Here is a 25,618-nt window from a genome sequence, read left to right on the forward strand (position 1 = left end):
TAAAGAGGACAACAGATCAAACCATTAAGGTAGTACAGTTATAAAAACAAAACAAAGAAAAAAGGAAAGAAACACCGATACAAATTCACTTATTAAAATTAACCATGGTGTTATTAAAAGTGTAGTTTAACTTTAGCAACTATGGTGGGTTTTTTGTTGTTGTTGTTTTTTTTTTTTGTTGTTGTTGTTTTTGTTTTAGTAGTAAAACTGTTGTTAATTTAAAAAAAAAAAAGTGTTGCCAAGTTAACAATAAATAAATAATGAAATAAATAAATAAAATAAATGACACCATAAGAGGATATATGGGATGAATATAAAGATGCAGTTTTAACTGTTTTAGGATGAACAGAGCTTTAGATAGTTTCCAAGCTTGCCTAAATCAACTCTGAATAAAAAAAAGAGAAATTCAGAGCCAGATTTTTGTTGTATGTGAAATATACTTCTGCGCTGCAAGCTCCTGTTGCCAAAACAAATTCCTTGTGTGTGTACTTGACAATAAAGCTCCTTCTGACATCTGACTTCTGGTATATTTTCTTCTGAGTAGTCAAACAATCCAAAGAAAACATCTTTAAAACTGCTGCTGTAATCCATCTATCGTTCTTAAGTATCTACTCATTCAACACTGCATCTACTGCTTTATAACTGCAGACCTCTGTAGTGCTTCATGTGGTATTCTTAGTGTTTGTTTAAAAGAAAAAAAAAACAGTCCTGTGGGGATTAGTGGGATTTTTATTATTATTTGGCGAAGTTTGAAGGTTTATTACTGATTTTGAGCCAATGGCCGTGTTTTGACAGCAGGTGGCGCTGTTGCGCAAAAATCTTGCGCTACTGCAGTGAATCTCAAATATTTACATAATTTGTTTCAAACAACCAATTGAAGTGTAATAAATGAAATACCTGATAGTGATAATTAAGCAAATGCAATATAATTAGAACCGATGGTTCATTTACCCCTGTATATCCGTGTGTCGGGGTGGAGACGCGCCGCCTATAATCGCCTCGGAGAGCCGCAGATCGTCAGACGCTCATGAGGACCAAACACACCCACGAGCCTCTCACACACCGGAACGGTAGGAAAACTTCACTAATTTCATTATTTCTCATTCATCATGTGGTTTTCTTTCTATATGCTTGATTTGATCTTTCATTGTGTTGTTTTACAAACGTACCAAGTTTGAAATCAGTTGTGAAACGTGTTGGTGAGATCTGTGGCAGTGCTTAACTTGTCGAAAAATTGCAAAGATAATTTAATAACGTCTTGAATGTATTTGGTAATTGGTATTCTTACTATTCATATAGTACTCAGACTATAAATATAGTATGCTTAGAGAGAAAGAGATTGCCTCCTCGTTAAATAAATAATTTTTTATATGAATCTGCATTGATTTATTTGGTTGGCGTTTCTAGAAAATCATGTTTTTTTGGACATGTACCATGGTAGGACATGAATATGGTAATCACTCAATGTTAATGTACTATAGAACAAGTCACAGTACTTCTCTGAAGTAATATCAGAAATACAGTGAATATTGTGACATAATGCAGTTATGACTGTAAATGGCTTATTTATATATTATTCATATTATATAAATTAGTGGTCAGTTTGGCTATGCATGTGTGTTTGTGTCGACTGGTCTGTAGTGAACCTCTCAGCCATGTGCACTTTCAAGGGCACTAAAGAGGCATCACAGGTGCCCACCCTGCACTGTTAGGACATGGTGCCCTGCCAGGCAGCTGTTTGGTGTATTAATAGGGTCTGTGTGTTTTACACCATCGCTTTCACAACCTCGAAAGAGCTGAACTCAATTTGTGAGTTTACTTTGTGGCTTTAATCTAGCAAATTAGTTTTTTGAATTTTCTAAAGAGATGCAACACATGTTGCGATGCGGTGTGATTGCTAATGTGTTATTTGTGTAATTCTAGTCGTTAGAAGAATATAATGTACCGTTCCAAAACCTAGTGTGCAGCCTACATAGGACACATTTTAAGGCATCATAGGTATGTTTTCAATTATCCTGCTTTTTTTTTGGCCAAATTTCTTCACAAGGTAAAAAAAAAAAAGAGAGAAATGTTAATTTTATAAATTTTAATAATAACTTAAAATTAGTGTATACTAAAAATATGTATTTTAAAAATTGTCATCTTAATTTATGTGTGATTGAAATATGATTATGAATACAATTTGGTCAAATAATTGAAAACAACAATGATTGGTGGAAAATTGTTCAGTTTAATTAATCATGGGCTGTCGTAAACAGTGTTTATTGCTTAGTAATATGCCAAGCAAGACGTCTGTTGAAATCATTTGTTCACGTGAATTGCATCAGCATGTTGTTTGATTGAAGTAAGTATGCATCTGCTCATGTAGGGAGCTCATTAGGGTTTGGAACAGATCCTCAGTCCGGTTTAGATGCTGATTCATGCTGTGTTCTGAGTATTCCAGATGTGTTTCCTTTGCTGCTGATCTCCATATAGGGAGATTTCACAGTCATAACAGGTCAAGGTCTTTCATTTGGCTCAACAGATCACTGTCCCACAGCCAAACGCCATCCTGGAGAATCAGGAGGGATTTCCACTGCAGTCGAGACCCTAGACAGTAAATAATAGCATATCCTGTATCTCAGGCTGAATCAGTAAATACTGAGAAAGCAGTGGTGTATATTATGTTTTTGTAATGTTAAACAAATGGCCGCCAATTCAAACAAGCTCACATAAACAATCACATTTTAATGATGCAAAAGACGTGCACCTTTATAGTTTCAGTTTTATTTTATTGACACTAAATTAAATTCAAAGTTTTTTACATCTTTGTGAATATCAAAGAAATTTGATTCAAAATCAAGAATTGATTTGAACAGAATCATGAGATTCCAGAAGATTCCCACCATTACTACCAACCACCCAGAACACCCTAACAACGCCCTGCCAATGACCAGAACATTCTACCAAACACTCAGAACTGCCAACGCCCCACCAACAACCCAGAACACCCTTATAATGCCCTAGCAACCACCCAAAACACAGACAATTCAGAACACCCTTACAACACCCCACCAACAACTGAGAACAGCTTGACAGCACCCCAGCAACCACCTAGAACACCTTGACAACACCCTACTACTCAGAACACCTCAACAATGCCCTGCAAACCACCCAGAACACCCTGACAACACCCCCCACTTGGAACACCACAACAACACCCAACCAACAACCCAGAACACCCTTATAATGCCTCAGCAACCACCCAAAACATCCTAACAGAGCAGAACACCTTTACAACACCCTAGCAACAACCCAGAACATCCTGAAAACACCCTACCACTCAGAACACTCCAACAGCGCCCAAACAACCACTCAGAACACACTGACAACGCCCCAACAAGAAACCAGAACACCCTTATAATGCCCTAGCAACCACCCAAACACCCTGACAACCAAGAACACCATAAGATCACCCTACCAACCACCCAGAACACCCTTGCAACAGCCCAGCAACCACCCAGAACAGCCTGACAACACTCCTGCAACCACCTAGAACACCCTGACAACACCCTACCACTCAGAACACCCCAACAACGCCTCAGCAACCAGCCAAAACACCCTGACAATACAGAACACCCCAACAACACCCCATGAACACCCTAACATCATCACAGCAACCAGCCAAAATACCCTGACAACGCAAAACACCCTGACAACGTCCCACCGACAACGCCCCACCAACAATCCAGAACACCCTTATAATGCCCCAGCAACCACCCAAAACACTGTGACAACCCAGAACACCCTGACACAGCCTAACAACACCCCAGCAACCACCTAGAACACCCTGACAATGCAGAACACCCTGACAATGCTCCAGCACCCACCCAAAACACCCTGACAACCCAGCCCAGCAACCACCCAGAACAGCCTGACAACAGCCCAGCAACCACCTAGAACACCCTGACAACACCCTACCACTCAGAACACCCCAACAACGCCTCAGCAACCAGCCAAAACACCCTGACAATACCGAACACCCCAACTACCACCCCATTAACACCCTAACAACATCCCAGCAACCAGCCAAAACACCCTGACAACGCAAAACACGCTGACAACGTCCCACCGACAACACCCCACCAACACCTCAAAACACCCTGACAACACAGAGCACCCTTACAACAACCCAGAGCAGCCTGACAACACCACAGCAACAACCCAGAACACTCTGACAACACCCTACCACTTGGAACACCACAACAACACCCAACCAACCACCCAGATCAACTTGACAACATCCCAGCAACTACCCAACACACCCTGAAATTGCAGTACATCCTGACAACGGCCCACCAACAACCCAGAACACCTTGACAATGCTCCAGCACCCACCCAAAACACCCTGACAACCCAGAACACCCTAACAACATCCCAGCAACAATTCAAAACACCCTAACAATGCAGAACACCTTGACAACGCCCCAGCAAAGACCCAGAACACTCTGACAATGCAGAACACCCTTACAATGCCCTACCAACAACCCAGAACAGCCTGACAGCACCCCAGCAACCAACTTGAACACCCTGACAACACCCTACTACTCAGAACACCTCAACAACACCCTACCAATCACCCAGAGCGCCCTGACAATGCCCTACCAACCACCAGCAGTGACAGTGAGTTTGCACCGGAAAACACCACATTTTCTACTGACATTGTACAGTTCTAGCTTGTTGCATGTAGAAATATTTCAAATATTTTATGTGTCAGGTAATGAAGGACTGTGAGTGTGTGTGTTTGGTCTCTTTCTCTCAGTGGTCTGGTTGTAGTTTTCTGGCTTTCGTCCAGTCATACACTGTTATTTTTGGACCCAGCAATGGGAAAATAAGAAAGCGTATAATCTTTGACTATGAAAGGACGTCTCACACACACACACACACACACACACACACACACACGAACACACACGCATGTATGATTGTAGATGATGTACACGTAATCAGCTGTTTCTCTTCAGCTTTGTCATCTATCAGGTATTTGAATAATGAGCATATATGTAAAATGATCTGCCAGAGTTGCCCAGGATTGCGTTTGATCAGGTTTTGGCAGCGGTTCGGCTTCATAACATCAACATCACGTTCCTGTTTTCTGGAATCTCCCCTGGTTTCTGTGAGCGTTTGATTCTGAGCGATCGGCGCTCGATCGGACACTGGAGTCGGACACTGAGGTGTTTGGAGATGTTTTGTCGGTTTCGTCTCTTTTGTGCAGGTGCAACAATGGCTTATTTTTATCCTCATGTTACGGAGCAGGACGGAAACTCACAGACAGCACAGGAAGTCAGGCCTCTCTTCTCTTTCTGCTTCCTGTTGCTCCTCAGAACAGAAATAACTTTCTCCATGAGGAACCAAAAGCTTCTTAAGATCTACAGTCAGACGTGGTCAAGCCATAAAAAGACACAGATGTGGAATAAACTTTTGATATTTTAAATGATGAATATTTATTTAAATATATTTAAATTTATTTAATATTCAAATAGTACTATTTAAATATATTTAATATTTAAACATTAAAAATATTTTTTTAATTTATTTATGTTTCAATTTAGATTTTAACATATATTATTTATATAAATATTAAACAAATATTAAGCAAATATTATATATTTTGTCATATTGCTCCATTTATAAGCAATTTTTACATTCCACGGTATGATTCACGTCATGTCTGTGATGCTAAAATTAACACGCATCCTCTGGTGGTTTAGCGCAGTAATTAAAGATCTTGGGACGTTTGTGTAGTTTCTCATGATCGTGACCTTTGACCTTAAACTCATGGGAAAGACTGACTGTGTAATGTTCACAAACACTCGTTTCTGCCCCTCGAGACGCTTTAGTGAGTAACTCAAATGCTTCACACAGCCCAAATAACACACGCACATGCACTAACCTGTTCTATCCTGTGATTAGTCCAGTATTTTGTCTCATAAATTTTACAGAAAAGCATCTGATAAAATCCACTTTACGTGTTTCCTTTCTTTCATCACATACACAATCGAACTAAACAAAGAGTGACGTTACTATTGTTATGAGCGACTCATGGGTGTAAATAATGTTTTATTTATAATATTTTTATTTGTGATTAATATAAGAACGCTAATTATAATATGATTTATAATAATCATTTTTGTAATTAGCTATGTATTATAAATTTAATGCTACATGTATTTAGTGTAATTAATAATAGATCTATTAATATGCATGAAGCTTTTCACTTAAAGCCACGAATGAGGTTGTTTTAAGAAGATTTGTTCTTGAATGTCTTCATTAGCTCCTGAGATCTCTTAAGGAGCATCTTCTGCCACAGATTCACTGTAAGCGTCTGTTTTTATGATCATCATGTTATGAATCGCTCAGAGCAGTGCTAGTGTTTTGGTGGAAGCTGAAGAGTGTTTAATGGTGTGTGGTGTGAATCTGCGGCCATAGGGCTTTGACCACTGTGTTTATAGACTGAGAGCGACATCCTCTTGTTAAATAAACAAGCATGTTCTCATGAACATCCCGTGCTCATATACAGAGCTGGGTAGTAACTGACTACATGTATTCTGGATTATGTCATCAGATTATAAAAAATATATTTTAAAATACTTTTTTTGGATTACATGATTATCCTGGACCACAAAACTTAAGTAGCACGGGTATATTTGTAGCAATAGCCAACGATACATTGTATGGGGCAAAATGATCCATTTTTCTTTTATGCCAAAAATCATTAGGATATTAAGTAAAGATCATGTTCCGTTAGATATTTTGTAAATTTCCTACTGTAAATATTCAAAACTCCACTCTGAAGTCCACTTCCAGAACAAAAATGTACAGATAATGTACTCACCCCTTTGTCATCCAAGATGTTCATGTCTTTCTGTCTTCTGTCATAAAGAAATTATGTTTTTCGAGGAAAACATTTCAGCATTTTTCTTCATATAATGGACTGATATGGTGCCCTGATTTTGAACTTCCAAAATACAGTTTAAATGCAGCTTCAAATGATCCCAAATGCGGTTGTAAACGATCCCAGCTGAGGAAGAAAGGTCTTATCTAGCGAAACAATCAGTCATTTATTTTTCAGAAAATAAAAATATGTATACTTTTTAAGCACCAAAGCTGGTGTAGCACAGGCTCTGGGATGCACGTTCACGACGCTACGAATTAGTCATGGGTCGTTCTTGAACAATTCTTTCATTTTGAATGAATCTTTAATGTGACTCTGGAAGAACGAGTCACCCAGGGGAGTCGCCTGATTTGTTTAGTCGTGCATGCGCAACATCCTATTAGGTTCTGTACTGGAATTAGTTCACCTGTTTCAAGTTTTCAGGTTTTTTCGAGTGGTTCGTTCATCTGATGGGGCTGTCACGTGATAAACGAACGACTCAAACTGGAAAACTTGAGGTGAGGTGAGCTAATCATAGACTAAAGACCCAGGTAAACAATGAATGAATCTTTTCTGTTTCTAATAGCATTATAGTTTTGTCTTGTTTGTAGTGTGATCAACGTTTGTGTAAGCAGTAGATGTGTTAGGGAAGTAATACATAACATTTTAATTATATTTTGCTAAAATGAACGAAATAAACAAAATGACTCGAAAAAAAGATTCGTTCATTTTGCTGAATGAGACTCAAAGGTCAGAGTCGGTAAACTGATCCGAACTTCCGATCACTACTACGAATCATGTCTAAGTTCATCGTCTGTGTACTCCGGCTCAAAAAGTAGAGTATGTCGAAAAACTCCTACAACTTCAGAATCGTCTGACATCGTTGTACCTTTTTGTTTGTAAACAGCGTTTGACTTACTTGCACTTTCTTAGTCTTTGCGCGTTTGCTTTGTAAACTCTGGGTCTGTAGTTCGGTGTGACCTTTCAACATGATTCAATAGTACATGAATGCGCATCCCAGAGCCTGTGCTACACGAGCTTTTGTGCTTAAAAAGTATACACATTTTTATTTTCCAAAAAAAATTAGCGATCGTTTCGCTAGATAAGACCCTTCTTCCTCGGCTGGGATAGTTTAGAGCCTTTAAAGCTGCATTTAAAATATTTTGAAAGTTAAAAATCAGGGCACCAATGAAGTCCACTGATTCTTCCTAGTTCCTTGTTTTCATCTTTTACATTTTCCTCACTAAAATAGCATACCACTTACATACATTTAGAAAGTCTTCAGTGTTGTGGACATTCACACAATGACCAGTCATTAGTCAGGTGGCAACTAGTGTTGCACGATATACAGGTACTTAAAAAGTGTCACGATACCCTGCTTTTAAAAATGGTACGATTCCACATTTTACTAGTACCGATACTTTAAGAATGTATTTTAATAAAAGCCGTATTTCTGTGTGTCTGTGTTAGTGAATGGTACACACATACACACATATGCGTGACACTCGTGGTGTATTCAACCTCTGCCGCCTCAATATATGAACACATGAACATCTGTAGAACTGCTCTTCATGAGCATTTTACCGTTTCTTTTGCGAAAAACTATCGCTATACAATGAAAACCCTAAAGGTCTTCATAGCAACCCTCAAAATAAAAGTTTGGTTTAACTTGACAGTCAGAAATATGTTAATATATTTGTAACGGTGAGTGAGAGGCGAGCGGATCCATTTGCGAGCTTTTATTAAGAGGACGAGACAGAGACATAGTCGACAACAGGCAGGGTCAGAACAGTAGCAAACAGGTATAGCTCAGGCAAGAAGTAGAGAGAGTCCGAGAAGCAGGCGTGGGTCAATCAGCGGCGAACATAATCCATAAAGGGGCTAAGCGAGAGGAATAATCCAATAAACGAGCTAGAGTCCAAGTAGGCAGGCGGCGAGACAGACGAGACGAGAAGGCCAGGCGAGGGAACTAAACACAGGGAACTAGGAACTTGGGAACAGGGAAACTAGGAACTACAATGATAATCACAGCGATAAACACAACAACAATACTAATCACACTACTCCGTGAATTGCAAGGGGAAAGACCGGGGCTTTTATAGTGCCGCTGATTGGTCACAGGTGTTGACCCAATCAGCGCGCTGAATGATGGGGAATGTAGTCCGGGGTGTGGTGCAACAGTCTGAGTGATGTGACAGGGTGAGAGCGACATCTGGTGGTGAGCGGACCGCAAGTCACCGACCAGATTCGTGACAATATTACTCAATGTAAAGATAGTAGTACTACTAATAAAAAATATTATTAAAAAAATGTTTACAGGATTTTTACCAGAATTTATTTACCAGAAAATTATAAATACACTTTTAATAAATTGCTGTTGAATTCTGCAAGTTTCATGATTTCATGAAATTATTCAATTACTTTTCCTATTTTGTTTTTTTTATAGTATCGGTTCAATAGTAGTATCATGATATTTTAGTCAGGTATCGAAATCAAAATTGTGGAATCGTGACAACACTAGTGGCAACACAGCATTTGAACACTGGATTTACAAAAATCATTTCAGGTTTAAAAAGGATTCAAAATTGCATGAATTACTGATGAACTAGTTTTATTTATCCATGTCTTCTGAAAGCTTTTGTCTTTGAAACTCAGAAATTTATGTTGTTTCTTATTTACATGTAATGCAGACATTCACAACCTGTTTTTTTTGCCATCTGAACGTCTTTGATCTAATATATTTACTTAAAGTCTCCCTGAGATTTTGACATAATTTGAATAATTTAATAACACATTTGCATGTGTTTTTATATATATTGCAAGTGTTTTATTAGGTTGGCTTGAGGAAGCAACCCAGATCTTCAGACTGATCTGACTCGGGTTGCTATATGCTAGCAACATGATAGTAACTTGCTAATAATGCTAGCAAGTGGTTAATCATGCTAGAATCATACTAGTAACTTGCTAATCATGCTAGAAGCATGTTAGCAACATGTTAATCATATTAGAATCGTGTTAGAAACATGCTAGCACCTGCTAATCATACTAGAAACATGCTAACTACTTACTAATCATGCTAGAAGCATGTTAGCAACTTGCTAATCATGCTAGAAATGTGCTAGCAACCTGCTAATCATGTTAGAAACATGCTAGCAACATGTTAACATCTTGCTAATCAGGCTAAAAACATGTTGGCAACTTGCTAATCATGTTAGCATCATGCTAAAAACTCTTCAAAAAAATCATGCTAGAAACATGCAGCAATATGTTAGCAACTTGTTAATCATGCTAGAATCATACTAGTAAGTTGCTAATCATGCTAGAAACAGGCTAGCAACATTCTAATCATACTAGAATCATGCTAGAAACATGATAGCACCTGCTAAATCATGCTAGAAATGTGCTAGCAACTTGCTAATCATGTTAGAAACATGGTAACAACTTACTAATCATACTAGTAACTTGCTAATCATGCTAGAAACATGCTAGCAACATGTTAATCATATTAGAATCATGTTAGAAACATGCTAGCACCTGCTTATCATGCTAGAAACATGCTAGCAACATTCTAATCATACTAGAATCATGCTAGAAACATGATAGCACCTACTAATCATGCTTGAAACATGCTAGTAACTTGCTAATCATGCTAGAAACATGTTAGCAAAATGTTAATCATATTAGAATCATGTTAGAAACATGCTAGCAACATTCTAATCATACTAGAATCATGCTAGAGACATGATAGCACCTACTAATCTTGCTTGAAACATGCTAGTAACTTGCTAATCATGCTAGCAACTTGTTTATCATGCTAGAATCATACTAGTAACTTGCTAATCATGCTAGAAACATGCTAGCAACATGTTAATCATATTAGAATCATGTTAGAAACATGATAGCACCTGCTTATCATGCTAGAAACATGCTAGCAACATTCTAATCATACTAGAATCATGCTAGAAACATGATTAGCAACTTGCTAATCATGCTAGAAATGTGCTAGCAACCTGCTAATCATGTTAGAAACATGCTAACAACTTACTAATCATGCTAGAAACATGATAGCAACTTGCTAATCATGCTAGAAATGTGCTAGCAACCTGCTTAGCATGTTAGAAACATGCTAGCAACATGTTAACATCTTGCTAATCAGGCTAAAAACATGCAACTTGCTAATCATGTTAGCGTCATGCTAAAAACTTGGTAATCATGGTAGAAACATGCTAGAACCATGTTAGCAATGTGCTAACTATGCTAGCAACTTGCTGATCATGTTAAAAACATGCTAGTAACTATCTGAGACTAGCTATCTATCTGAGACTGTATTGCCTTTAAAACATTCAAACTTTAACCTTTTAAAACTGTTTTAAACTTCAACCTATTTCAACCTGTTAACTGTTTTTTTTTTTAACTTTTCAAACTTTCTGGTCCAGCTTTCTCAAGCCAACTTAAAGTTTGTCATGGCAAACTTTTTTATATAGGTTTTGACTGATTCTTGTTCATGAACCCCAGTTTGAGAAACCTTCACATAGTGTAATTTTAATGCATTTCATGCAAACAACGAATGGAATATATTTTCTTTCTCTGTATTTTTAGATCAATAAGGTACAGGATTGTTTAATGTAATGTGATAAATGAGTGAGGTCAAAAGTAATCTATATTACCTAAAATGTGTAATGGATTATGTTACTCTGTATTTTTGTCATGTAATGTGTAATGTGTAATCAGTAACAGCACTGTAGACAGATACAGATACACTGGATTCTACAGATGTCAGAGTGTCGGCTGCTCTGGAGCTGGACAGCACATTGTTTTCTACACTAGACAAAACACAAGCATGATTTATTATAATATTTTCTGTTTGTTAGCACTCATTCCGCTGAAGCAGTATTAAGATGCAGATATTTGTGTTTGTCTGCAGACACAGATGCTCTCTAGCGCCGCCAGCAGATCATCATGACAAGAAACCCGTCAGTCCTGCTGCTGCTCATAACACTGCTGGACACACAGGTGTGTGTGTGTGTGTGTACTTGTACAGCTGTCTTTGTAAGGGCCAGTTTGAGTTTTAGACCTTCAGACTGAGGACAGTTTTGTAAAGTGAGGACATTTTGGCCAGTCCTCACTTTCTGAGACCCCTTTAAAGGCCTGTTTGTGGGTCAGGACTTGATATTAAGGATCAGGTTATAATTGGGTAAAGGTAACGTTTAGGGTGAGGGTTTGGGTGAAGCACTTAGTTCTGATGGGTAGGTTTAGGGGAAGAAGGCAGAGATTGCATTGTGTCAAATGTATGTCCTCACAGAGATAGCTATACAGAGTTGTGTGAATGTGTGTTATGGAATAAAATAAAATTATAGTTTATTATTTATAAAAAGTTGTTGGTTTCTATGGTTTCTAGCATGATTAGCAAGTTTCTAGCATGTTTCTAGCATGGTTAGGAAATTGCTAGCATGTTACTAGCATGATAAGCAAGTTGCTAGCATGTTTCTAACATGATTAGCAATTTGCTAGCATGTTGCTAGGATGTTTCTAACATGATCAGCATGTTGTTAGCATGATATTAGCATGATTAACCAGTTACTAACATGTTATTAGCATGATTAGCAAGTTACCAGCATGTTGCTAGTCTGTTTCCAACATAATTAGCATGTTGTTAGCATGTTATTAGCATGATTAGCCAATTATTAGCATGTTACTAGCATGATTAGCAAGTTGTTAGCATGTTTCCAGTGTGATTCTAGCATAGTTAGGCAGTTGCTAACATGTTTTTAACATAATTAGCATGTTGTTACCATGACATTAGCATGATTAACCAATTACTAGCATGTTACTAACATGATTAGCAAGTTACTAGCATGTTGCTAGTCTGCTTCTAACATGATTAGCATGTTGTTAGCATGTTATTAGGATGATTAGCCAGTTACTAGCATGTTACTAACATGATTAGCAAGTTACCAGCATGTTGCTAGTCTGTTTCTAACATGATTAGCATGTTGTTAGTATGTTATTAGCATGATTAGCCAGTTACTTGCATGTTACTAGCATGATTGATGTTGTTAGCATGTTTCCAGCATGATTCTAGCATAGTTAGCCAGTTGCTAGCATGTTTTTAGTATAATTAGCATGTTGTTAGCATCATATTAGCATGATTAACCAGTTACTAACATGTTACTAGCATGATTAGCAAGTTACCAACATGTTGCTAGTCTGTTTCTAACATGATTAACATGTTGTTAGCATGTTATCAGAATGATTAGCCAATTACTAGCATGTTACTAGCATGATTAGCAAGTTGTTAGCATGTTTCAGCATGATTCTAGCATGGTTAGCCAGTTGCTAGCATGTTTTTAGCATAATTAGCATGTTGTTAGCATGATATTAGCATGATTAACCAGTTACTAGCATGTTACTAGTCTGTTTCTAACATGATTAGCATGTTATTAGCATGATTAGCCAGTTACTCTAGGAGGAGTTAGAGTTGATAATTTAGTCTCAGAAGAAGAATAAGTTTAAATAGCATTTCAGTAAATTGTCTTTCTCAAGCCAACTTAATAAAAATGACGAAAGCACACAACAAAGTTACTAACTACAAAGTACAAAGTACTAAAATTGCCGGTTACTTCATAGTTAGTTGGCGTTAAGCAGTGTTAACTGATTGTGACGTGTGTTTTCTGTAGAAGCTGTGTGGCGGTGAGGAAGAGCTCATGATGGTGATGACGTCAGCGGAGCAGGTGAGCGATATCCCAGCATCCTCTCTTGATCCTCCGAGCACGACGCGAGAGCAGATCCTCTCGGCCCAGTTTGAGTGTTACTTGAAGATCATTTACGAGCCACCACGCAGCGACCCGGGTGAGACTTTTGTTTTTAAAAATATCTATGTTGCAGTTAAACTAAATAAAAATGAACAATGTTGCCTTGGAGACTTGTTCAAATAAAACAAGTTTAGGTTTCATCACTCAAATCTAACCGTAATGTAATTATTTCCTGTTTTCTTGCGTGGGGGATCATAATGGATTCACATCACCATCGTAGAGAGACTCTGAGGAAGCTGATAACGCTTTAACGAGTGAACGTTAATAATTAGTGTGTAATTATGTAACTCTAATCCAATCGCGTTGAGATAACAATCCCAGAATCCACTGCAGCACGAGGGAAAACGAGGACTGTTCTCTCCTCTGAAAGACAGGAAATGATTTGTAGCGTCACGAGTTTGTTTCCTATGATTGTACACCGGAGAGTTATAAGGAAACACGCTTCAGTCTCAAGTGTTTCTTTGTTTCTTTTTAGTGGTTATAAAATAGCTTTTATTTGGGTGTTATTGTAGTTACAGCAAAACGTCTAGAAACAGGATACGTTAATTAAAAAAGCAAAATTGCATTACATTAATTGTATTAAATATATATTATTTATATGTATCATTATTATTGTTACACAAAAATAACAGTATAAATTCATATTTTAAATAATATTATGTTTTTTATTTTGATCTGTATTATTTATGTGTCTTATTCCATTTAGTTAAAACTATTAAAATATTAAGAATCATTTTCATTATTTGAAAATAAAATAAATATAGCTTAATAAAAACCTAAAAATTAGAAATATTGACTTGCTAATAAACAGAAAACAAATAATTTTAAGTTAAAGTACTAAAATTACTAAAAAAAATAAAAAAAATAATAAAAATAAGCTGAATAGAAATGTTGCAAAAAAAGCACATAAAAAATTACTAAAATTAATTACAACTGAAAATATGAAAATTAAAGCTAATTTTTACTATAGATTTGGACTATCAAATGATTAATTGCCATTATTTGCATGCAAAATACATATAACATATTTGTAGTGTATATATAAACACACAGATGCATGTATGTATTTAAGAAAAAAAAAAATATATATATATATATATATCCATGGTTTTACTTAAATGATAGGTTAGAATATTGTGAATTTTTTGAATGAAAGATTAAAAGGATAAACAATGCAGATTTATTCTTACAGCCACCTTTGCTCATATTTACCAAGGGTGCCAATATTAGTGGAGGGCACTGTATATATATATATATATATATATATATATATATATATATACATATAAATTATATGTAAATATATGTATACATATAAATATTTTTTAATTGCATACATGCATGTGTGTATTTATATATACATAATTCTTATACACAGTACACACACATATTTTATGTAAACACAGACTTTTAATCGTTTGACAGCCCTAATCTATAGATAAATGCTGTAATAATATATATATTAATTTTAAAATAACACTGGCCATAACTGAAAACAGATTACATCATTTTAATTTGGTGGCTAAAAATTCAAGTCAAATAACATTTATTTCTGTAGCACTTTATACAATACAGATTCACTCACAGTAATAAACAGTAAAATTTCAGTGTTAATATTGTAAAATTCATCAGTTTTAGCTGTAAAGCAGCTCTACAGAAGGTACAAGTGCCATCATTTAGATCAATCCAGTTCAGTGAAAATCGTTTTCTTTGCTCTCATCTTGTCTGAAGTGTGTGAATGTGAGGCTCATGTCTCTGTTTGTCGCCCCCTGCAGGTCCGTACTGTAATCGCACGTGGGACGGGTGGCTCTGCTGGGGAGACTCCGCCCCTGGCACCGCTGTCCAGCTCTGCCCCTCCTACTTTCATGACTTTGATCCAAATGGTGAGCTGATGATGTCTGTCAATCACAGTGATGCAGATTCTCATCAAAAGAGAAAAGAACCTCTGTGTGACACAACCAATAGCAAATCATATAAATGTTATTACCAACAATTCATGCAGTGGGGTCCAGAAGTCTAAGACCATGTTGAAATGGACTTTTTAAATTATTCACAAAAAAAAAAAAAAAAGTATATATATATATATATATATATTTTTTTTTTATTATTAATTTAATTTAAGTATTTAAACTTGGAAAGTAGGGTACTGAATAGAAAAATTTGGATTAAAAAAAAAACACTTTTTACATCCCCCACACCCCCACACAATTTTCCATGTTTCCATTTTAAATTTTAAATTTTATTTTTATATTTTATGTTATGAATCCAGAAAAATTAAAACAAACTGAAAATAATAATAATAATAAAAAAATAGGGCCCTATTATTGTAAAATTGTCAATAAATTCAGTTGTTAAAGTTTTATTATTATTTATTATTTGAATTCTTATTATTTGAATTTAATAAACATATTTTGGGAAAAAATAATCCCCTCTTATGCAAGTTGTTTTAATAAATTAAATCAGTAAATTAATAAATAAAAATTAAAATTGATTAAATTGTATTTAATGTAAAAAACAAAACCAAATGGATTTCTAGAGCCCTAAAAATGTCGTTTTTGTCAACCTTTCATTCAGTTGTTTTTAAATTGTATTCGTTTAATGATTTCAATTAATAAGACATGCTTTTTTGATTAGTAACTCTTAATTTGACCATTAAATCAGAATTATGATGTGGAGGGAAAAAAAAAAATCAGTCAATCAGTCCAGAAAAAAATAAATGATAATAATAATAAAATGGAAAAATGAAAATGTAATTTGGAAAAAAAAAATAAAACTGATTTCTAGGGCTCTAAAAATGACATTTTATTTTTTATTTTTTTATTTCATTAAAAATAAAACGTTTAACTAATAGTTGTTCATTAAGTTGACCATTAAAACTGAATTATAATGTGGGAATAAAATAAAAAAAATAAATAAAATGGAAAAAAAATGTTTCAATAAATTGTTGTTAAATCACATTAGATTCATGATTTCAACTAATTAGACATGGTTGTTTTTGATTACTAACACTTAATTTAACCATTTAAATATAACTATATATATATATATATATATATATATATATATATATATATATGCATTTTTTTTTTGAAAATAATAAATTGAAAAAATGAAAATGTAATTTGGAATAAAATAAAACAGATTTTTTTTTAGGGACCTAAAAATGACATTTTATTTCTTCATTTTTTTATTTAATTAAATTAAATTAAACTTTTAACTAATTGTTGTTCAATTGTTTCATGATTTCAATTAATTAAACATGCTTTTTGATTAATAATACTTAATTTGACCATTAAAACGGAATTATAATGTGGGATAAAATAAAACAAATGAAATGGAAAAAAAAATTAATTTGTAAAAAAATGAATTAGACATGCTTTTTGATTAATAAGACTTATTTTAATCCAAAAAAATAGAGGATGCCTTTTGGGAAACGATGTTCCCAAATCAAATGTGTGATGCACACAAACTCGGCTCATATTTCACATTTTACTCCATCAGAGAAAGTGACCAAAGTGTGTAACTCAGACGGTCAATGGTTTCGTCATCCGGAAAGCGACCGTCTGTGGTCCAATTACACGCAGTGCTCTGCTTACACCAAACAGGATCACAAGGTCAGAGCCTGACTTTTACACATTCAATCATTCATAATCCTGTCCTGACACCTGTGTGTGTGTGTGTTTGCTTTCTCCTGCAGCTCATGTATGTGATGTACTATCTGGTGATGGTGGGACACGCCCTGTCCATCATATCGCTGCTCATCTCCATCTGCATCTTCTCATACTTCAAGTACGTCAGAGAAATAAACACATGATGATGTTTCTGTCAGTCTGTGCTCATGAAAACAGAATCAATGGCCCTTGAGACAGCAGCAGACGTGTTCAAATGTATTTGCAAAACAAATGATGAATCATAATTCCCAAATGCTTTCTGTTTTATATAATGTAAGTGAATGGCTGCTGTGTGTGCAGGTGTTTGAGCTGTCAGAGAATCACTCTTCATAAAAACATGTTCACCTCCTTCATTCTCAACTCAATTGCCACCATTGGCTACTTCTACGTCGTTTTTGGAGAACACCACACCACAACAGAGTCTGTAAGTTGTGTATATATATATATATATATATATATATATATAATTTTAAAACTTAAAATAAACTTACTGTGCATGGGCCACAAAAACTGAGGAAAAGCATTACAAATCTGTTTTGGGCTGTAAAATTTAATGTGTGCGCTTAAAATATTAATGCAATTTGTAATTTGTTTTGTATATTGTATATATTATATATTGTTTTGTATATTGTAAATTGTATATATGTGATATATTATAAATTCTAAATATATTATATTAGAATATATTAAAAACTAAAACCATTAAAAAATGCATTATTTAAATAAAATGAATGTTAACTCAAATGAAATATTAAAAATGTTGTGTATTAAAATAACTAAAATTGAAATAGCTAAAACTAAGTAAACAAAAAATAATAAATAAATAAATAATAAAAATTAAAAAAAAAAACTAACTGTGGACATTTACAGAAAAACTATGAAACTCTAACTAAAATTAAATAAAAAAAATTAAAATTATATATTAAATATGAACAAAAACTATAATGGTATATAAATGAAATTAAATTAATATACATTACTATATACATTATTAAGTTTTAATCACAAATTTCATAAACATTAAAGTAAATATCCTAGATAATAAAATGTTGTACAATAATATTGATAATATGTAATTAATAATTTTATTTAAAAAAGTTTACAATAGGAAGTGTATAAAAATTGCATTATCTGATTTAATAATTAATCACCATAGTAATTTGTGTTTGTAAAAATACTGTATGTATAATATTATATAAAAATATAATATTTTGTTATAATTTTAATATTTTAATATTTAGACTATTTCATTTAGTACAATGGCAATATAAATATTATGTGATTTAATATTCCTTTTTTTTTTTATTTACTTAACTGATTAGGATTGTTTAGTGTTTTGTTTTGTTTTTTTGTTTTTTTTTGTAAATGTCCATACAGGTTTTTATTATTTTTTATTTATTAGTTTTAGTTTACTTAGTTTTAGCCATTTCAGTCTTAGTTATTTTATACAAAAATAAAAATAAAACTGAAGTAAAATAAGTTTCAATATATATATATGCATGAATTGAAAATATTTATGTAAGGATATTGGTTTATTTAGTCGACTTTGGCATCAAACAGTCTGTGAAGTGTTGGTCTGAAGTGTAGTGATTTGCTGATGTTGATATGTTGAGTCTCAGGTCTGATGTTGTTGTTGTGTTGATGTTCAGTCTCAGATCGGCTGTAAGCTGCTGGCCAGTATCATGCACTACACGTCCTGTTCTAATTATTTCTGGATGCTGTGTGAGGGGATCTACCTGCACACGCTCATCATCGTGGCCGTGTTCGTGGGCGAGCAGCAGCTGGGCTGGTATTACGTCCTCGGCTGGGGTACGTACTGATCCTCATCCACATCCCAGTCGCTCTCACATTCACCTCCATTCACTTCAGTCTTTAAAGGGGGCATCGGATGCCCATTTTCTACAAGTTGATATGATTCTTTAGGGTCTTAATGAAAAGTCTATAATATACTTTGGTTAAAAATTCTCAATGGTTGTGTTAAACAACACCCTTTTTACCTTGCCAAAATCAGCTCTGCAAAAATCATCTCATTCTGGTCGAGGCCAGTGGCGTTGCGAGGGGGGGGGGGCTTTGGGGGCTTAAGCCCCTGATATTGTCAAAAGCCCCTGATCTTTTGGAATATGTTGCACTTAAAATAAAATAGGTTGTATAACATTTATTTTGTTATCCAAGTACTTAAAATTCGCCTGTCCATAATGAAAAGCAGTCTGGTTGTGATAGATTACCGCTTACATCACGCGCATTCCACTTAACGCAGCTTTTGTGTCGGGTATTTAAATAGTCAGCTGTTCAGCAGTACATGTTTCTACCGGCAGGTGGGACTGTTGTCAGACGGCAAGTGTTAAAAAAATCCCGCCACTGCACTGTCGTCATTCATTCATTATTTTGAGGAGTAGATGAGGTAATAATACAACTGTTCGGCGAAACTGAATAGTTGATGAAGCTTAATATTTGTTTTCACAGTCTAAAATGTGTGTAGTTTCGGTGAAATAAAAATAACAGTAATCAATAAATTGTGCGTCATATTAATGTAAATAACGTGCATTATTCAGAAAATCGTAAATTGTACTAGCTTGCTAGATATGATATAGATATCTAGACATATTTATCTAGATATGATATAGTCAGTCACATCTGTTACTGTAATAGTTAAATCAGAAATGGTTGGCTTAGGCTATAGCTTGCTACACCTCATTAGCGTTGTCAAAAATTTAGATTTTTCGATAGGCCTATTAGGGCTGGGCCATAAATCGATTTTATCGATTAACTCGAATGTGTAGTTTACATCGATTTGTTTGAATGAAAATCGGTTTTCTCTTTAATATCCGCCGACGCTCCCCTCTGGGCTCCAGCAGTTCTGAATGGGCTCAGCCCTCCCCCCACGCATTTACCATATTACAAATACACTAATATATATTTGTATTCAGAAAGGCAAGGAAAACAAATAACGCGTTATATTATTGATATTGATATTGGTGGGAGGCAGCGTATGGAAGGCATTTTCTGCCAAATTTAAATAAATTAATTAAATGATGAAAATGAGAATGAAAACCAGATTAACAATTTCATTATAGAAAACTACATGCAAAATATGTGCCAAAATTGAAAATAAAATGAAAAGATTTAACTTTCTTTTTTTTTTTTTTTTTTTTGCCCCAACGCATTGTCTCTGTCAAACTGAAAAATAAAATGCAGTTGGTGATTTGACTTTTCATTTTCACTGCGATCTGGAGGCAAGACTGCCAATATTAAAATGGAAAGCCAAATGTGAAAAAGAAAATGCAAATACATTTTTACAAAGCGTTTTACTAATGCTCACGAAACAATAGTGACACAATTCAAATTAAAATGTAAAGTTTAGTTTTCGTTTTATTTTCTCTTTTATTTCACAGTTTTCATTTTCGTTTTCATTTTCAAAGTCAACTTGTATGTAAATTATATGTTAATCAGTGGGCGGGGCTAAATTACGATGCAAAATGGCCATCCCATGTACGACATCCCAATAGAGGCACTAAAGATGCATCTTCTAAATGGTTTTAGTGCTCAAGGCATAGCGAACTTATTCGGAGTAAGCGAGAGAACAATCAGACGGAGGATGGAACAGCATCACGTGAGGTAAGAGAAAGTTAACTCAGGCTGCGTCTGAAATGGCATACTCAATAGTGATGGGACGTTCTTGAACGATTCGTTCATTCTGAAGGAATCTTTAATGTGACTCGGGAAGAACGAGTCGTCTCGGGGAGTGATTCGTTCAATCGCGCATGCGCAACATCCTATTAGGTTCTGTACTGGAATTAGTTCACCTGTTTCGAGTCTTCGGGTTTTTTTCTGAGTCGTTTGTTATGGGGCTGCCACGTGATGAACGAACGACTCGAACCCGAAGACAAGATGAACTAATCAATTCTTTTTCCGGCTCAGACTGCATAGGTTAAGCTTATAGGGCTGTCAAGTGATGAACGAACGACCTAAATGCGAAGTCTTGTCAGATAAGTCAGGAAGTAACACGTAACATTTTTATTATAATTTGATAAAATGAACGAAATGACTCGGAAAAAAAGATTTGTTCATTTTGTTGAACGAGACTTAAAGGTCCGAGTCGGAAAAATGATCCGAACTTCACTCACGCTCTGACACTCTACGCCACGCTTACACAACAAGACCCGCCCACTGATTAACATATAATTTGCATACAGGTTGACTTTGAAAATGAAAACGAAAATGAAAACTGTGAAATAAAAGAGACAATAAAACGAAAAGTAAACTTTACATTTTAATTTGAATTGTGTCACTGTTGTTTCGTGAGCATTAGTAAAACGCTTTGTAAAAATGTATTTGCATTTTCTTTTTCACATTTGGCTTTCCATTTTAATATTGGCAGTCTTGCCAGATCGCAGTGAAAATGAAAAGTCAAATCACCAACTGCGTTTTATTTTTCAGTTTGACAAGGACAATGCGTTGTCACAGTGAAAAATAAAATGAAAGTTAAATCTTTTCATTTTATTTTCAATTTTGGCACATATTTTGCATGTAGTTTTCTATAATTAAATTGTTAATCTGGTTTTCATTTTCATCATTTAATTAATTTATCTAAATTTGGCAGAAAATGCCTTCCATAGCAGCGGGGTGAAGTAGGGCTGTTTTTTTTTTTGTTTTTTTTGGTACTCCTTAGGGGCTAAGCCCCTTATCTCTTCTGACCCTAGCACGCCCCTGGTCGAGGCTGCTTTAAATGCAAATGAGCTCTGCTCGCCCCGCCCCTCTCTTCTCTGTGCTGTGACAGTCTGTTTACTTTAGCTGCATTTAGCCCGTTTAGCGGCTAAACTTGCTAACTAGCACATTATTAGTAAAGACGATCGCAAAGATTCATAAAAAAACCCTTATACTCACTTCTGCTGTAAGTGAAGCTGGATCACGAATGATTCGCGCGAACATGGACGGATATATGTAGACATTCCCTTCACAAACAAACGTAATCCACTGCATCTTCAGCTGTTCAGATGTCGGGAGTAAACGACGACCACTATGTTCATTATTACATCCAGCAACACAACACCTCAATCGCTCAATCGGAGATATTCTTGTCTAACTTACATCCCTGCTCCGGCATTGAAACAAAGAGGTCGGACTGTTACAGCTGATCTGAGGTAAGACGCTTATGTCAATCAACTATTGTGGGAGCGCCCTCTGTTGGTGTGATGTTACAACGACAAGCATCTGAGAACAGCTCGATTTGAATAAGGGGACATTATTTTTACAGATTAATTAAAAACCACTGCATGGATTTTTATCATTATAGGGTAGATTTGTACATACACTGACAACACACATTAATGTTCAAACAACATGAAAAAGTGAACTCAGCATCCGACGACCCCTTTAATCTGACGCTGCATTTGTGTCTTCATGAATGAACATGAATTAATTTGTTATACGGTTCACAGAATAATCATTTGGACTAGATTAAAAAATTCGTCAGGTTCGACAAACTTTGAAGTTGGCTTGAGAAAGCTAAAACAGGATGTTAACAAATGTTTTAAAAGCTAGAAGTTTGAAGGTTTTCAGTTTGAAGTAGTTTGAAGTTTAAAGAGGTTTTAAAGAATAGATAGATAGATAGATAGAAAGCTATCATGCTACCATGATTCTAGCATGATTAGCAAGTTACAAACCTGTTGTTAAAATTATAATAGTGTGATTAGCATGTTACTAGAATGTTGTTACCGTGATTAGCAAGTTACTTGCATGTTGCTAGCATTATTATAGCATGATTAGCATATTGCTAGCATGTTTTTAGCATGATTACCAAGTTACTATCCTGTTGTCAGTATTATTATAGTGTGATTAGCATGTCACTAGAATGTTGTTAGCATAATTAGCAAGTTACTACCATGTTTCTAACATGATTAGCAAGTTATTAGCATGTTTCTAACACAATAAGCATCACTTAAATGTTATCATGATTTATCATAAGCATGTTGCTACCATGACTAACATGTTAATAGAATGTTGTTAGCGTGATGAACAAGGTACTAACATGATTCTAGCATGATTATCATGCTGCTAGCGTGTTTCTAGCATGATTAACATGTTACTAGAATGTTGCTAGCATGATTAATAAGTTACTAGCATGTTAAAACAAAGAAAGCATGATTAGCATGTTGCTAGCATGATTAGCATGTTTTTAACATGATTAGAAATAGTACATAAAATGGAATCTTGATTGAGTCTCAAGGGATTCTGGGAGTTTTGACAGTTGGAGTTTGAATAGTCTTGGCTCATTTGAACATTCCGTCAATGTTAATCATCATTTTTAGGAAAAGACCACTGATCTATATATAATGACTGGATCGCTCATTGTGTTCTAATCTGCCGTCAGGCAGTGAAGCCACCGGAAGTGTTCGATCCGCCATCTTACTATTCCCAACCGGCAGAGAGCACCATTGACTCACAGCCAAACCGCTGACCTAAAATCACCCGATTTTAAGCGTATCAGTCACACAGGACTAGTTTTTATAATATGTGTATGTAAATTAATTTTTACTTAAAATGTTATTTGCGATGTTTATCGTCTTTTCAGGCAGGATAAGCCATGTTTTGAAATCGTTCAGATGGGCATATCAGCTGGACACAGTTAACTGATCCAACACAAAATATATTTCTTTATGTAAGGAATTATGCAGGACATATTAAACATGAACATATATCTGGTATCTGAAATTGATTTGAATATACAACAAACAATACACAAGCCTCTTACTATATTGCTCTATGCTGTATTGAAATTCAAATCTTGGAAAGCTCGATGTATTTAAACCTGTACCATACGTCATTAGTCCAAGTTATGATGTGCATATTTTAATGTCCCTAATTGAGAAACATCAATTTCAAACTCTTAAAGATCACGCAAATTCTATTATATTAAGTGCCTTAAATTATCTGACTATAACTCTACCTGATTTTGCCCAATTTCATCAATGAAAATAGTGTGAAACAAAGTCACAGCTGAGCCGCATCTCTATTCAAACACAGCTGTGTTCAGTTTTAGTTTCATTTTCATTTTATCTTTTATTATTTTATTTAAATCATTTGATATGTCTATATTCAGAATGTTATATTTGACATTTTTGTATTATTAACGTTTATTATTAACATTTATCTCAACATGAATGGTATGTAGACTGAATTAAGAAACATTTAAATCATTACCTGCTTCAAAATTATGTGAACGAGATAATTGTTGAAACATGCAAGCCTGTACGAATAAAAACACTATAACAAAACAGCATAAACAGTGATTGACTGTAAGGCAAATTACATGTATACAAAGCATAAATGTTTATTCAGATTTCAGAATGAGCATTTTGTCATTTGTAAACATGGTGAACGTCCGATGTTTATCATGTTCCTCTGCTGTTCGCTGCTGTAATGTATATGTACGTAACTTTTTAATAAGCAGAAGGAATTCCGGACATTAAACAAATAAACGTTTACATGCTTAGGACGTTTGTGTTGCGAGAATGTACAGTGAGACGTCAGATATGAAAATGCTGACTTGTTATGTGATGTTTTCTCATTAAAATCGTATTATTTCCTATTCATTCAGTAGAATGTTTGCGAGTACTAGGGAATAGCAATATGGCGGCGCAGTGGCTTCACTTCTGTGACGTCATGAACTATCCAGTTCTCTATTATAGATCAGTGGAAAAGACACAAGTCTGATCAGAAAAGGTGTAGCACAATCAATCTGAAGATCTGAAGTTTGTAGAGGTAAAGCTCTAAGAGGAGTTAAAGTCAGACATTTTAGTCTCAGAAGAAGTAGAAGTTGTTGTTTAAATAGCATTTCAGTAATTTGGCGTTTTCAAGCCAACATAAAGGAGAAGTCCATTTCCAAAACAAAGATTCACATATAATGTACTCACCCCCATGTCATCCAAGATGTTCATGTCTTTCTTTCTTCAGTCGTTAAGAAATTATGTTTTTTTGAGTTAAACATTTCAGCATTTTTCTCCATATAATGGACTGATATGGTGCCCCGAGTTTGAACTTCCGAAATGACTGGAAGAAGGGTCTTATCTAGCAAAACTTGTTATTTTGATTAAAAAAAACACAGTTAAAATACTTTTTAATCTCAAACGCTCTTCTTGCCTTGCTCTCCCTGAACTCTGTGTATTCAAAACAGTTAGGTTATGTCGAAAAACACGTATTTTCTTCAAAAATCATTTCAGAAT

General features: G+C 35.0%; 1 protein-coding gene across 2 annotated transcripts in view; it reads left to right on the forward strand.

The window, feature by feature from the left end:
• The first annotated feature begins 985 nt into the window (after positions 1-985).
• The window catches only part of calcrl2 (calcitonin receptor-like 2), a 31,917-nt gene continuing 7,284 nt past the window's right edge, over positions 986-25,618 (forward strand). The window contains exons 1-8 of one of the 2 annotated variants that reach the window (XM_051104704.1): positions 986-1,070; positions 11,838-11,926; positions 13,591-13,762; positions 15,501-15,608; positions 17,227-17,339; positions 17,423-17,514; positions 17,697-17,820; positions 19,046-19,205. In XM_051104704.1, the coding sequence (XP_050960661.1) occupies positions 11,873-11,926; positions 13,591-13,762; positions 15,501-15,608; positions 17,227-17,339; positions 17,423-17,514; positions 17,697-17,820; positions 19,046-19,205 (823 nt within the window). In that variant the 5' untranslated portion in view covers positions 986-1,070; positions 11,838-11,872. The remainder of the gene's footprint in view (positions 1,071-11,837; positions 11,927-13,590; positions 13,763-15,500; positions 15,609-17,226; positions 17,340-17,422; positions 17,515-17,696; positions 17,821-19,045; positions 19,206-25,618) is intronic. The other variant, XM_051104706.1, reaches the window with a different exon arrangement.

Source organism: Labeo rohita, unplaced genomic scaffold, assembly GCF_022985175.1.
Source record: "Labeo rohita strain BAU-BD-2019 unplaced genomic scaffold, IGBB_LRoh.1.0 scaffold_78, whole genome shotgun sequence".
Taxonomy (NCBI): domain Eukaryota; kingdom Metazoa; phylum Chordata; class Actinopteri; order Cypriniformes; family Cyprinidae; genus Labeo; species Labeo rohita.